Source organism: Peromyscus leucopus, chromosome 3, assembly GCF_004664715.2.
Source record: "Peromyscus leucopus breed LL Stock chromosome 3, UCI_PerLeu_2.1, whole genome shotgun sequence".
Classification (NCBI taxonomy): domain Eukaryota; kingdom Metazoa; phylum Chordata; class Mammalia; order Rodentia; family Cricetidae; genus Peromyscus; species Peromyscus leucopus.
The window spans coordinates 140,823,698-140,838,994 of record NC_051065.1 but is presented as its reverse complement, the minus strand read 5'-3'; the positions used below and the strand labels follow the sequence as shown (position 1 = coordinate 140,838,994).

At 38.2% G+C, this 15,297-nt stretch overlaps 1 protein-coding gene across 4 annotated transcripts; it reads right to left on the bottom strand.

Moving 5' to 3' along the window:
• Positions 1–309: 309 nt before the first annotated feature.
• LOC114685857 (killer cell lectin-like receptor 2) lies at positions 310–14,021 on the bottom strand. 4 transcript variants are annotated; one of them, XM_037204065.1, is made up of 8 exons: positions 13,362–14,021; positions 11,498–11,557; positions 9,823–9,912; positions 8,707–8,928; positions 6,063–6,202; positions 4,389–4,492; positions 870–918; positions 416–507 (listed from the first exon to the last, which is right to left on the bottom strand). In XM_037204065.1, exons 1-8 carry the CDS (start codon positions 13,444–13,446, stop codon positions 505–507), a joined length of 753 nt encoding a protein of 250 aa, XP_037059960.1. In that variant the 5' UTR covers positions 13,447–14,021; the 3' UTR covers positions 416–504. The 4 variants fall into 4 exon arrangements, with proteins under 4 accessions (XP_037059957.1, XP_037059958.1, XP_037059959.1 ...); XM_037204062.1 differs by lacking the exon at positions 870–918 and having other exon boundaries at positions 310–507; XM_037204063.1 differs by lacking the exon at positions 870–918 and having other exon boundaries at positions 310–507; positions 11,498–11,648; positions 13,362–13,449.
• Positions 14,022–15,297: the final 1,276 nt, after the last annotated feature.

The window sequence follows — 15,297 nt, the reverse complement described above, 5'->3', positions numbered from 1 at the left end:
TGGAGTACAGAAGTGGCTTCCTATTGAGAAGGAGATGGGTGTGCTGTTTTTCAAGGTTCTGCATTTGGATCTGTGCATCATCCAGGAAACAAAGAGAATGATACTGCAGGCTTGGGACAAATGGCATCCATTCTCCAGACATAAGCTGCTGTGTTTACCGGAAGTAAGATGGCTTCTGCTATGTTAAGTCAGGTTTCAGAACATTTCTTCCCTTTGCCATTCCTTACCCTGTTTACTTGGCTGACTGAGTCCTGTGGTTAAGACATTCGGTCACTAAGTAGACACAAATCATCTCAGGAAACCATAAAATATGACAAAATGTTCCATTTTTATTTTTCCTTCACACATTTTACAATTCCTTCACATTGTACAATTCAATCAGGGAATTTATCCATTCCCTTTTCACAGATACAGGGGTGCTTTATATGACAGTCATCACGACGTATACCTCCAAAATTGAGAAATGCACAGCCTCTACGTCCCTTCAATGATTTTGTCATCAAATTACTATAAAACAAAATATATAATGGGAAGTTATTAAATTTGAAGCTTATATTGATTCAGGCCATGATTTTACAAAGTTTATAGACCAAAATATACAAAATATAGAATTAATTGGCTAATTAATTAATTAAATCTTCACTAATGATGTTTTGTTTTCTCCAAATTCATGAGAAATGGTCTCTGGCCATTGGGCCACATGGCTCAGTGGATAAAAGCCTTTGCCACCAAACTTGACAACACAAATTTAGTCATCAGATACCACACAGTAGAAGGAGAGAAGTGAGTCCTGCTAATTACATTGTAATTAGAGAACTCCGTGGGGCTGAGAGGACAAACAGATAAATCTTTAATAAAAGATAACCTACCTTCAGCCCTGAATTTAAACCAGGTTGAAACAGAGTATTTAGATTTATCCTAGGAACAAAACAGGCAGATAAATGAAACTAAGTGGCCCATGGATCATAGACAGAACAGGTGAGGTACAGTAGGAATGAGTATGCATATCGGTCAGCCATGAGATATGATTATGGGACAATAAATAAAACATATGTGTTGAACGTGGGCAAAGAGGAAAAGACCCAGAAGACAGTAACTATTCACAAGACAGACATGGAGTACACATTCTGCATCATGAGCTCTTAACTTTACCTCCATGTTGGAGTGCACCTAATCCTCTACCCAAGAAACACAGGTTAAGATCATAGCTTCTCACTAGGTCCATTAGAAACTGACATTGAAAAAGGTGTCCAAGCTACTGCATCTTCCCACTGGAGAAAATGCTTGTGGAAACCACAGAAACCTTCTGATCATGGGCCTTCTATTCTGAAGCCTCAGGTCTGGCCCTAGTAATCACACCATCACAGGGAACAGTTCTGCAGCATAGGCAAGGACTACAAAGATCCCTTCACCTGGGAGAAGGCATCCTTTCAGTCCCTGGTACCTCACTCTACATGTTACTACCTGCCCATTTCACTCTGTCTGATGCAGTATAATACAAATGTATTAACTCTGTGGCCATTCATGGTAAACACCATCAATTCTAGTTTGATTCTACCTTGAAAAGTAAAGATAGGAATAGCAGAGTTAGCCTGTATGAATGATACTTCATAGAGAAAAGCCAAAATTAATAACAATACTAATCTATGTACTTTGAACATATTAATACACCCTATAAGGCCTTCTCTTTTTGACCACCCCTGTGACAGTCTGTCCACCTCTGTGACAGCCTGCTTGAGGGTATACTTGGAGGAAAGCAAGTAAATTATTTTCCTGCAGATTTGGAATCTGACTGTCCACAATGGCAGGGCCACATTTAGAATAGAAGTGAGCCAGATCTGCTGTGTGCCCAGACACAGAATCAAAGGTTCCTGGGAAAGTTACCACTGTAAATACCACTGCTTCTGATAGTTATTGCGGCAGCTGGAAAAAAAAACTCAGTAAATACCACAAAAAAAAATTTTTTTTAATGGCATCATGAGCAACATCCACAGAACAGTACATTAAACCATAGAACTTCAGACACTAGGATTCCCACCTAATTTGTGTTAAATAAGTATGGTTGATATCTTTCCAGAGATAAAAGACAGGAAAGGCCCAGTCATGCCTTCTTGTAGTCCCAGAACCTGAGAGATGGAGATGGAATGATCAGGAGTTCAAGGCAAGCCTATCTGACATAAATCTTTATTGCAAACAAAAAATGGAGTCCCTACCAGTCAACCAGGGAGTGTGTAGCCCACCTCCTAGATGGTCTGCTATTACCTCGTGGATTCTTTTTCCCCAAGACCTACTCCACTACTGACCCCTACACCTCATCATCCTCCCTGTGGCCAGCCCTTCCCCACAACTTCAGCAGACTCCATAGACCAGGTACAGCACACTCCAGTTGGAAGAACAGGTGAGTGACAGACCTTCCAGCTGAGCTGCCCCAGTCTCCAGACCCTATACCCCAGGGCACATCCCATGCTCTCACCCCCCATCAGCACCAACACTGATACTGGGTCCTGTTCCCAATTCAGGTAGAATTCCACTGCTCTTCTTGTACAGTCCTCACCATTGGTCTATCCAGTGAGTGACCAGCCTCCTAGCTGGACTGCCATCATGCCCCCAGGATTTTGTTCCCCTAAGACTCCCTCTTCCACCAAAACCCTCCAGCTCATCATTCTTCCCATGGCTTGATAACTCCAGCAGACTCCATAGGCCCAAGTAGAGTCCACACCAGTCAGAAGACTAGCACCCCCTCACTTGGGCTCCATATTCTGGTCTACAACTTAGGAAGAAGACTTCAGCTGCACTGGAGGCCAGAAGAAGATTTCAGCTACACTGGAGGCCAGGCTGGACCTAGGGACACAAGACCCAAAAAACCCAAGTGGAGACTCACTACTGCACCTAAAGACTCTCCAGTCACCAGAACACTTGGCCAATTAGCCAGAAGACAAGAGATGAAACAGAAAAGGGGGACAAAACACCCATCCAACAAACACAAATGCAGGAATCAACATCTAGACCTATAAACATCCCAAATCCAGATGCCAACACTCCAGTGTAAGAACACAATCAATAACAGAAAGGGCAATATGCCACCACCAGAACCCAGATATCCTACAATAGCAAGATCTGAACATTCCAATGCAACTGAAACACAAGAAAACAACGATAAAAATAACTTAATGAGGATGACAGAGGTCCTTAAAGAGAAAATTAAAAAGTCCCTTGAAGAAATAGAGGTAAAGACAAGTAAAATAATTGGAGGAAATCAATAAATCTCTTAAAGGATGTTAAGAAAACCAAAAAAATAAAAAACAGAAACAAATAAAACAGTTGACAAAAACAAATAAAACTGTTCTAGACCTGAAAATGAAACAGAAACAATAAAGAAAACACAAACTGAGGAAATTCTGGAAATGGAAACCCTGGATAAAGGAACAGGAACTAGAGATGCAAGCATCACTAACAATACAAGAGATGGAAGAGAGAATCTCAGGTGTTGAAGATATAATAGAGGAATAAATTAATTGGTCAAAGAAAATATTTAATATAAAAACATGCTAACACAAAATATCCAGAAAGTCAGGAACACTATGAGAAGAACAAACAAGAGAAATGGGAATAGAAAAGGGAGAAGAATCCCTCTTCAAAGGCCCAGAAAATATATTCAGCGAAATCATAGAAGAAAAATTTTCCATCCTAAAATGGACATACCTATAAAGGTACAAGAAGATTATAGAACATCAAACAAACTTGTTTGAATCTTAGATGGTCTTTTAATAAAAAAAAAAAAAAAAAAACAGAGCCAGATATCGGGGTGAAAGCTGAAAGATCAGTGAAGCAAAGCAGCCAGCCACTACTTCTTATCTCTATGAAATCCTCAGCTTAAAGAGAGTAAGTTCCTGTTTCCTCACACTTTATATACCTTTCTGTGCCTGGCAAATTACTTCCTGGAATTAAAGGCATGTGTGCTTCCTAAGCAAAGGCATGAGATCTCAAGTGTTGGGATTGAAGGTGTGTACCACCACTTCCTGACCTCTATGTCTAATTTAGTGTCTGTCTCTGTCCTCTGATCTTCATGCAAGTTTATTAGGGTAAACAATATATCACTACATTTCCCATTTTTTGTCTAAAATAACAAAAGAAGATTATAACTAATACAAGAAAAACTATATACAATAAGTATATACAATATATACAGTCAAGATTTACATTAACCATGTCCAGTTCGTTAACACTTGACAGTCTAGCACTTGCTCAAACACTGTCTTATGCATCTTGTCCTTAGCCCTGAGCTCCACTGAAAATGAGGAAAGCCATGTGAAATGAGAGAAAAGCCTTTGCATGACACCCTCCCAACAATACACCAATACTGGAGTGTGAGGGTTCAGGAAACTCACACTTTAGATGAGCCATCGCCAATCCATTGCCATTCCTGACTCTTTTCATCATATTTTAATCCAATCCAGTAACTGTTTTTAGTAAGCCGGGACTTTAGTAACTTCTGTAAGAGAAAAGATACACCTGATAATAAATTTCCTACCGTTTGGTGAGAAAAGAACAACATAGCAGCTCCCAGCTATTCTTATGTCAGGTCTCTGCTGTCCTGTCCTCCAGCCCTTCAGTCCCTCCAAGTTCATTTTTCAAGTCATTTCCCACTAGAGGCTCATTTGTATAAAAACCAATGTCAGTTACACAAGTTATTTAAAATGAAAACAGCAAGTGTCTAGAGATACTGGGTTTATGAAATGATTTGTGTCTGTGTTTCTTAGACCAAGTCTCACTGTATAACCAAAGCTGACCAGGAACACACAATACTACTGCTTGTGGCTCCTAAGAACCAGCACGCTGCATACATGGTTCATAAAATAACTTCTGACACTCTATGAAATTATTCAACTGTGCATCCCCAAAGACCACAGAGGCATGTGGGAAGTGTTCATATGGTAAGTAATGCCTTGTCTTCATAGCAAATTTATTAAGAGGAAAAGTACTGTGTGAAAAGCTGTGCATTAAGCTCCATGCTCCAGAGAAGAACCCTCTTCTCAAGATCAGACCTGGAAGTGACAGAAATTGAGGAGGAAAGGGACAGATATTTGGAAAAATTTAGTGCCTTACATGTGACATCCAAGTGGCATGATATCTAATTAAGTGATTGAATATATTTTAAAATGTGGTTTTAAATTTAATTATGATTACTATATCAAAAGGTAATTTGCATTATTACTTGACTTTAAAAATTTTTTATGTTATAACTTTTTATACACATATTAAATTGGTGTATAAATTTTGTACCATGCTCTAAATGGCAAAGGTTTCAAACTGATCATTCAGCCTTTTCTCTAGAAAAATACAGTCTTCATATTAAAAGAGATTTTGTTAGTAATAATTTAAACAGAAAATGTTAGCATCTTGGCACCTTTATTTTCTTTTAATTACTCATTTCTAAAAACAGACATCTTTTTAAAAAACATAAAAATAGTATGAAGTAAAGATTATGGAGAGTTTCAATGACAATCGCATTGGAGCTAACTGGTAAAACTACTAAATTCTATGAATCTCATGTATTTCCATTTTTCAAACTGGCCCAGAGGTCAGTGACTTTCTCTATTGTCATCCAATTACATATCTCAGGAAGTCTCACTTTCGGGTTCCAAAGAGCAAACCCTATAGACAGTGGCCTCTCTGGATGGAGTTGGCACTCTATGGAGATACATAACTGTCAATCACAGGATGTGCTGTACCAAAGATTTAAACTTATTCCAGGAAAACATGCTTCTCTTTGGGACTCTCTTGCAGACTCCTGAGAAAGAGAGGAGATTACAAAGACACAACTGTCTCTTTAGGAATCAGTGTCCTCATAACAGACCCTGTGTCCTGACACTAAGCCAGGAGCAGGAAGGAGTAGCTTAGGATACTCTTACTGCACAGTTTTTGCTCACGTTACAGGCAAACCATGTACAACACTTAGAGGTCTCTCTTTCAGTGAACCTACCTGGGCTCAGCATCTCACTATCCAAGGGTTAGAGACAGAGTCTAAGAGAAGAAATGGACATGTTAAGAGTTTACAGTACCAGTTCATCATCATCATCTATCTTCAAAAGGGATAAGCTGCAGTCCCGGCAGGTCTTTGCACATCCACTCCAGTGTTCATTGTCCATGATGAAATAACATTTTACGCCATAGCAGAACCAGTGTCCTTCAACATTTGTGCCTACAAAAGAAAGGGGAATGGTGAAAATTATTATTTTCCAGTATTCTGTTATTAGAGCACTTTTTTAATTAAACACTTATAACTAAGTACAATTTCAGAGCTCAAAGAAATTGAAATTCTATAATGTTGAGAGATCCCAGTACACCAATGCTCTATGCAGTGTTGTTTGTAAAAGTGGATATACAGAAACAGCTGATGTGTCCAATGTGGACATCAGTAGAAAAAAATGCAGCACAAGCACACAATGGAATGCTATTTATCTTTTAAAGTAAAGGAAATTGCCTGGTTGTGATAGTTTATACCTGTAACCTGAGCACTACACAGAGTGAGACAGGAGGATCATCACCAGTTTGAGGCCAGCCTAGGCTAAGTAGTGACTTCCATGTCAGCCTTGGCTATAAAGTAGACTCTAAGACAGCCTGGGCTACAGAATGAAACCATGTCTCACAGCTATACACCTTGAAAGAGAGATGCTCAACTAAGTGACGAATATGGATGAACTCAAGGATGGTGTGCCATACCTTTATGACTCAACTGAGAAAAGGTTTCTAACACAGCCCAACACTAAGAAACAGAGGCTTGTGAGATACCAGAGCTGGAGTATGGAGAGCAAACACATGCTGCACAGAGGCAATTACAAGGAGGATGGAATTCTAGACCTGCAGTAACGCACTGTGCCCCCAGTTCATCCACACATATGTAGCGGGAATCTTAAAAAGTTCTTATTAATAAAATCAAACCTGAGGCCAGTTATTGGGGTGAATGATGGAAGAACAGAGAAGCAGAACAAGCCATGGCTACCTCACCTCACCATTTCCTCAGCTGATCCTGTTTCCTCAGACTGGAAACCTCTGAGTCCACATCCGAATGAATCTCAGTTGAACTGCTGTGCCAAAGCCTGAAAGCTTAACCACCCAAATGCTTCTATTTTCTGGTCTTCACTCCTTATATATCTTTCTGTTTGCGCCATCACTCCCTGGGATTAAAGGCTCACTTTTTGGAATTAAAGGCATGTGTCACCATGCCTGGCTGTTTCCAATGTGGCCTTGAACTCACAGAGATCCAGAGGGATTTCTACCTCTGGAATGCTAGGATTAAAGGTGTGAGTGCCATCGTTTTCCAGCCTTTGTATCTAGTGACTGTTCTGTCTCTGACCCCAGATAAGTTTATTAGGGTGTATAATATTTTGGGGAACACAATACCACCACACATATCCTGTGAACTTAAGGTTGTGCTGTGGTCTGTGTTAGATGCCCTTACCTTAAGAGAAATAAGAGACACATGAGGGAGCTTTTGAAGGTGTTAGTCTACTCTCCTAATTATGTTCATGCCTTCAATGGTATACCCACATACCCAAACACGTCAAGTTGCATACATTAAAATGTGTGCAGTTGTGTAGCAATAACACCTCAATATGATTATTTTGTTTATGGAAGGGCTGGGGAAGGCCTTGGTCTGTTAACAAACTTTATCTCCAACCTTTGTTTTCCTGTGAAGAGGTATTGTTCTGTATCTCAGGCTGGCCTGGAATTTGCTGAGCTGTCCAGATTGTCCTTAAATTTATAATCCTGCTGTCTCAGCCTCCTAAGGACAGGGACTACAGCAATATTCTGCCATTTACAGATGACAAAGCAATTTTAAAATAATAATACAAAACATTTTTCATAGGTCTGGAATATTTAAAAAAAATTGGTACTTTTTCTTTTCCTATCACATTTTATAATGCAGCAGTTTTAAAGATACAATTAATCCTTACATAATAATAATTGTTAACTCCAATCATGGTGTGGTGAAATCATATGCAAAAGCTCTTTGTAAACTCTAAATTCTAAAAAGTATTTATTGATGAATGAAAAACTGTGTCAATTAAAGTTAACTAGTCATAATACACAGTAAGAAAGGTTCCTTGTAATGCTTGATATTTTCATCTTTCGGGCCTCATTCACTGTGTCACTGACAGTTACACAAGTGTGGACACCATTTTAAAGCTCCAGAATGTGCTGCAGGGAGCTGTACCATAGTCACAAATAAGCCAACTCACTCATACCAAGGCAGAAGGAAAACACATTCACACACACACACACACACACACACACACAAACACACACACACACACACACACATTATTTTTATGACTCTATCTATATGAATTCTATAAGTCTATTTCAGCCTAAGAATTTGGTAAATCCATTCAGCTAGAAACTTCCATTTTCTCTCAGCAAAAAAGTTGGAGACTCAAATTTGCCCATAGACCAAAAGAACCTGAATTTTCAGCTGTGCTGATTTGCAATTCCATCCCTTTGGAGCCAGAACAGCCACTGAGTTCTAGAAGCTGTAATTCAAACAGGGATATCTGGGGTTCCAGGAGCCTCTATGAGATACAGAAACCCCAAGCCATTAACCCACAGATCACCAGCATTGTAAGCTGCTAACTGGACTTCAAATTTTTTGGGGAAGAAACAATGGAGAATAATGCAATTCTTTACTCAAGATCCTCTCCTCACCTGTGCGCTGTAGGCAATCTGGAACAAGATTATTTTCCTCATGGCATCTGTTCTCTTTTCTGTTGAGGGAGTCCAGATGGTCTTTGAGGGCATCATACTGTTTAGACTTATTTCTCAACATTTCTTCTCTTAAGTAGCTCTCATTTTGCGTGGTGCTGTACTCTTGATGGAGATTATTTAGAGTTTTCTGCAGTTCGTGTTTTTCTTGACTATACTGAAAAACTAAAATTAGCAACAAATATAACACCGAAAATGCTCATAAAGAGTAAATATTGAAATTTAAGATAACAGAGAAAGCCCATGTTGACAACCAACACATTACTACTTTAACTGGTACTTTGACATTTAGAAAATAACACCTCAATGAACTCACTACAGGAATGGAAACACAAATTTCTCTCTATCAGGGTAGCTTTAATGTAAAGCAAACAATACAGCTGAATAAAAATGTGGTGGATGTACCACAACTTCTAATTATTCAATTTTTCACAGCACAAAACTTTCAAATAAATACCTAAGTAAAATATTCAGTAAATACTTAACACAGCATGAAAATGTGAACTAAGAAACATTAAGAAATGGCAAATTCTCTATTGGACCAGAGGGGAAGCAACATATCCAGATATGTAGTCATGTTTTAGCACAGCCTGGAAGTGATTTTCTCTAAAAAAACGTGAAGAAATCCAATAAAGCTTAAGTTTTAATATCTATGCACAGATGAAGTCTATTCACTTATCCATGTCCTTAATATACACCGAGAAAAACGAAAAGAACATCATTTCTTTTGCACAGCTGTGTCTTGTAGAATATTTACATACTACTCACAATCACCTAAGCTCAGAAAGCAGACTATCATCAAGTCCTCAAAAGGAACAATACCAAGAATGAGACAGAACAAAGCAGCTTCCTACAGCCCCTGAATTAATAGAATAGGTATGTATGAGACTAGGACACTGTAGTATGTCAGGCAAAACCAAATGAAAACATAGTCCAGAGCTATCTGGCACATTCTCCTGATTATAGCAGAGCAATGGACAGAGTGTGTTAACTACATAATTTGTGTCTAAAGTTATTACTTAGGCAGAAAGGCAAAGAAGATGTATACCAGTTACTCACTGTGTGTCACCAACACTGCAACTGTCACCAGCAGAATGGAACAAAGGACTCCCAGGGGTATTGCAATGAGGTGCCATGGAACTAAACACTCTTAATCAAAACAAACAAAAAGCAAAGCAAGAAAATGAACACCATGAAAAGAGCAAGTCCCAATATTGATTATAATTTTGTGTAGCATGGAAATGAGTAGATATTGGTCTCTAACAGTTTTACAGAAGTCCATCATACAAGCTGACTAAACATGTGCTTTCAAATTTTGTAGATTTCGGCCTAAAATGCACCCACTGTAGAAATCCTACATGTGTGAAGTTTCACAAGATTACAAACTTTTTTTTACCTTTGGCCTTACATTCTCAATCCTCCTGACTTAGCCTAAAAGTAGCCTTATGACAGGCACAGGCTCTCACCCAGTTCTGCAGGATCAAAAGTGCATCCTTCAGAAAGCACTGGAGGAACAGACACAGCCCAAGTAGAAGACCCAAAACTGGAGCATTCAGGCCATCAAGGGAGAGTAACTGAGGATGAGGAGGAAGGGAATAGGGATGGATATTCTTGAGAAATATAGGGAACTGTGGCTATTCTGGAGCTGACTTGTATACATGTCCATCCATTCTGGGACCTAGAAGTGAACTCCCTCTTTTTTCCATAAGTTCCATTTTTTCCAAACAACACTAAACATCTTTGCATATCTGAGGTGTTGGGAATCTGAAAGCCAAGCCTCTGGTTATCACTATGTCAAAGAATTTAAAGTTCTCAGCTTGGAGTTCAGCTGTTACAGATCATTTAGAGAAAGCAGAAAAGGAGAACAGAAAAGAGAGATTTCCTCTTTTTTTGTTAATAAACTTTATTCTTTAACATTTCTGAAAATGCATAATGTACTTTAGTCACCCCATCTCCACTACCCTCTCTCATCCCCTCTCTTCCTCTGCAGCTTCTTCCCAGGAAGAGATTTTCTCCTCTGAAGAACTACTTTGCTGTTTCATTTCATTAGATGTTGGAAATATTCAAGACAATTAAAACACCTTTTGCTAAAGAGAAAGTATTGTTTCTAATGCATGCTTTGCATTTCTTTAATATTTCATTTCTCTGGGACATTTGGTGTTTCTTCAGACTCTAGTTTTTCACTTTTGACATTTTTTAGAATTCTTCTTGCATAGACGAAATAATAAAAACCTCCTATTGGTTTTTCAAATTTGACAGAATGTATTCATATCTCACTCATCAATTCTCAAGAAATTTTTTCTCATAGACTTCTATTGTTCTACTCTACCCATCTGGCTTTCTCTGTTACCAGCTAACAGTTAGAAATAAAGTTATTGTTTTCATTTCCTTTTAAAAAAAATTACTTCTGCCTAGATGCTGGGGGGAAGGGGAGTGGGGCAGGAGGGATGAGAACAAGGGAATCCATGGCTGATATGTAGAACTGAATGGTATTGTAAAATAAAATAAAAGGGAAAAAAACGAATACCTATTTTTTAAAATTATTTTTGAACAATTTGTACATGATTACTCTCCCACTCATCCTCACTTATCTCCTTCACATCCCTGTGCATCACCAAGCCCAGCTGAAATAGAAGGTGATTGTTTTCGATAGAAGCCAGTAGGATATTGTTTTCAAATGTCAAAAAGTTATAATGCATAAAAACAGATGAATTTAGACACTTAAAACACTTACTTCCATGGCCAGCTTCTCTGGGCCCTTGAGTCTCATCGGACCTTCCTCCATTCTGCAAACCTGAAGATTTATGGAATCTCACAGTTGTGTAAGTAACCTCCTCATCACTCATCTTGGGAGTAAGTGAAATATGTTCTCTGTTAAAATCCAACTTTGAATGATATACAAAGAAAAAGTTAAAATGTTCACCTTTAGGAAGGTACCTAGATCTGATGCTGCAGTCGGGTGGGAAGACAAGGGGGTCTGATAAACTCCCTTAATGATCCAAACATCCTAAATCACACGAACTGACCCTGATTTCCACTAGAAGTGAGATGTCTTTGAAGATTTTTGTCATTTATACCTCTAATGGTCACAGCAATTATTATTAGGAAATATGGAAATAATTTAAAATATACTTGTAAGTCATCACAATATTGAAAAAGCCTGTTTTTTCAAAATATTCCAAATATATAAAATTGTTAGGCAAAATTGCTACCACCACAAATCATTGAAACGTTTTTAAACTATCAATTCAAATACAAAAGTTCAAAGATTTCTGAATAAATAAAAATCTTTGCTTTAAAATTATATATTTTGATAAGCACATGAATATAAAATGTTCTTGCAGTCTTTTCAATTATATATGTCTATCCGGGTTTCCCATATACCACATCAAAAAGAACATTTGAATATTAATATAGGAGATGATTAAAATTTTTAGCTCCAAGACATATAAATATTTCTTGGGTTAAATCCAAACACATGAGATGTCCAACCTCTCCATCCAGCCACAGCCTACACATTCTTCTCCATGGTCAGACCTGGTAAATGGATGCAACTTGAAAAGATCCTACAGTGTGGGAAACCCAAACCCAGAAAAACAACAGCTACATGTTCTCTTGCATCTGAGGTTCCTGACTCCAAGTCCTCAGACATGCTATAGAACCTGGAGTAACTGCAGCAACCAGGAAAGTAGAAAGGGGTATTGCAGGGGTGGGGTGTGGGAGCAACAGAGAGGGGCATAGCAGGATACAACCTGAAGTTTTAATCTCAAATTATTCACATCAATGATCAATTCACATATTATTTTCTAGTACATGATATTACCATAGGAGCCTATATGAAAATTAATTTTGTCGCTAATCAGTCATTGGTTAATGCCAATAAAATACCCAATCTGATAATATATATAAATATATTATTATTCAATAGTAAACATTTCTAATTCACCTTGCCCCTTACATTGATAACTGAGATTGTGGCCAACAGACAATATGAAAAACAAACAGTACATGGATTGAGTCTTCTCTAGTTTTTTAATTTTATGAAGATTTCTGGAATTATTCTTATTTTCCCTAATTTCTTAAGAAAAAGGAAGCTTTCCATTAGATAATTTGTTTCTTAAATTATTATCCATTATTACTGATCGTAGGGTAGTGTCTGTACCACAGTGCACATGTGCCCGGAGGACAACTGTACCGAGTGAGGTGAGTCCTCTCATTCCACCTTTATGTGAGTTTCAGGGATAAAACTCAGGTGGTCAGTCAGGCTTATGTAGCAAGTATCTTTACACACTTACCCATCTTACCTGACTCCTATGGCTCCTTCAAGATGAATTATATATAAACATTTGACTCAGTTAAAGAGTAATGAACTCCATAGATTACTCTACCTTACTTTCTTAGCACACAGCAGAAGTCACAGCACAATCACAAAGAAAATAAACAATGCCAAACTCCAGTTTTCTCATGCTGCCAGAGTCAATCAGATCTAACAGAACCAACAGGGCTTCCCCAGTAATCCCACTCTCACCTCACACCATCTGAAATTCTCTAGAGTATATATAATCATGTGATAGAAAAATAATAAAAGCAGTTGTTACCTTTGCCTCTTCCAGGAATCGATTCTGGTGGAGAGAACTGATCCCCAGTTGGGGGAGAAGTTGGCGTTCCTTGGTTTATATCCATCAGAGGCTCCAAGAGAAAAGGCAGAACTGACTCGCCTCTTGAGTGATACTCAAGTTCATGATTTTCTGCCCCTGCAAGCAAATTCTGACAGCAAAGGGAAGAACCAACACACCATGCCAGATGCTGCAAATCATGTTCATAATGGACATTTGAAGACTGTGAAGACAGCACATCTGTGGAGAATGTAAAACCACTAACAAAGAGAGGAGCTGATGCTCCTCTGCCCCTGGTTTTGTAATAAACTCTTGGAAATTTTCTCTTAAGCTACTATTTGAAAAATAAATACTTGTTTTTGAATTGTGCTTATTACAGCTAAGTGTGTTTTAGGATACTTTGAAGGGCTCTCATGTCCACTGTGAAACTTTTGGTATTAACTTTTAGCTTTTTAATTCATAGATAATGTTTACTGGTAGCACTGACGTCATTTCATACATGGTTGTCTTACTACTGACATTTTAATGTTGCTGGGATATCAAATCTAATACTAAGCATGCTCAGTAAATACACTAGCACTGAGCTCCACACTCAGGCTTTGTTTTCTGTTTGGTTTTGTTTGAAGTTTTCAGTTGTTTGGGGTTTTGTTTGTTTGTTTTGTTTTGTTTTGAGACGGTTGTATCACACTTACTATGTAGCCCAGACTGGCCTCAAATTCAGCCCTCTTGACTCAGGCTCTTCAGTGCTGAGATTACAGCTGTATACTACCATACCAACTTACACAGTTGTTTCAGTTAGGATGTTTCTAATTCTTTTGTAATAAATAATAAGCATTTTTCATTTTATAAGTATCGATCTACAAAAATTTTAAAGTCATGTATAATTACTAATCACTTCTATACAGCATAAGTTAATTATGCTAATTAGGTAACCCCTCTATGTTGACATTTCAGTTGTTTACACACACTATTTTGTTCTTAGTTTAAAAACTACATGGGATATACTTTAGAACATACTTAGAAAGACATTTTATGCATGAAGTCATTGGATTAAAAAGGATACACATTTAAGGAACTCTAAGATAAATTATCACACACCCTCTAGTTAATTTATAGTCTACCAGCTGGATGTGAATACATTCACAATTGATTTTTTTAGAGATGAGATAAGACCGAATTTTTCTTCTGTGTGAGTTTTACCCATGGGTTTGTGAATGAGAATTACAACTGTAAGCTGGGCAGGGTGATGCATGCCATTAAACCCAGCACTCAGGAGGCAGAAGCAGGCTGATCTACGAGATTTCAAGGCCACCCTGGTCTACAAATCAATATCTAAGACACCCAGACCTGTAACATAGAGAAACTGTCTTAAAAAAACCAAAACCAAAATAAACAAACAAAAAACTACACTAATGTGGAGAAATTAGACTATTGTAAGTTCAGGGGCTAATTACATTACCACAGAATAGCTTTAACCTTCTAAATAACCATTCCTGGATCTATTAACTTAGTAGACCAATAAGTTCCATCAAGATGAAAGCTAAAAATGTCAGCTGATGACCTACAGAAAATCTTCCTCCATCTTGCTGTAATCACCTCTCTGATGTACCCAAAAATGTATCTGTTAAATTTACCTTGATTTATAACATTCTCAGTTCTGTAAAATTACAAAACTTCATGAAACTGTATTGGTGAAATTAAGGCCACTCCACGTAGTTAAAAGGGAGGTTTATTTTGTGGGGTAACTTACAAGTGAAGGGATAGTTTACAGGGTCTGGGAAAGGTGTAGCACAGTCTGGCGGTGTTCTCTGGAGAACTCTGCTCTGTCTACCTCCAGCTTCCAGGGTCCAGGAACCAAGAGAGCCAGCCCATCCAGATCCCAGGTCTTCAAGGGTCCTCTCTCGGCTCTGCCTTGCAG

What these genes read in the sequence shown, in the direction of transcription:
- LOC114685857 (XM_037204062.1), bottom strand. Translation starts at nt 13,446, where the DNA reads ATGGATATAAACCAAGGAACGCCAACTTCTCCCCCAACTGGGGATCAG. An exon ending in GATTCCTGGAAGAGGCAAAG is followed by an intron (nt 11,558 to 13,361) that starts GTAACAACTGCT and finishes ATAAATCTTCAG; the next exon opens with GTTTGCAGAATGGAGGAAGG. An exon ending in AGATTGCCTACAGCGCACAG is followed by an intron (nt 6,203 to 8,706) that starts GTGAGGAGAGGA and finishes TTTCTTTTGTAG; the next exon opens with GCACAAATGTTGAAGGACAC.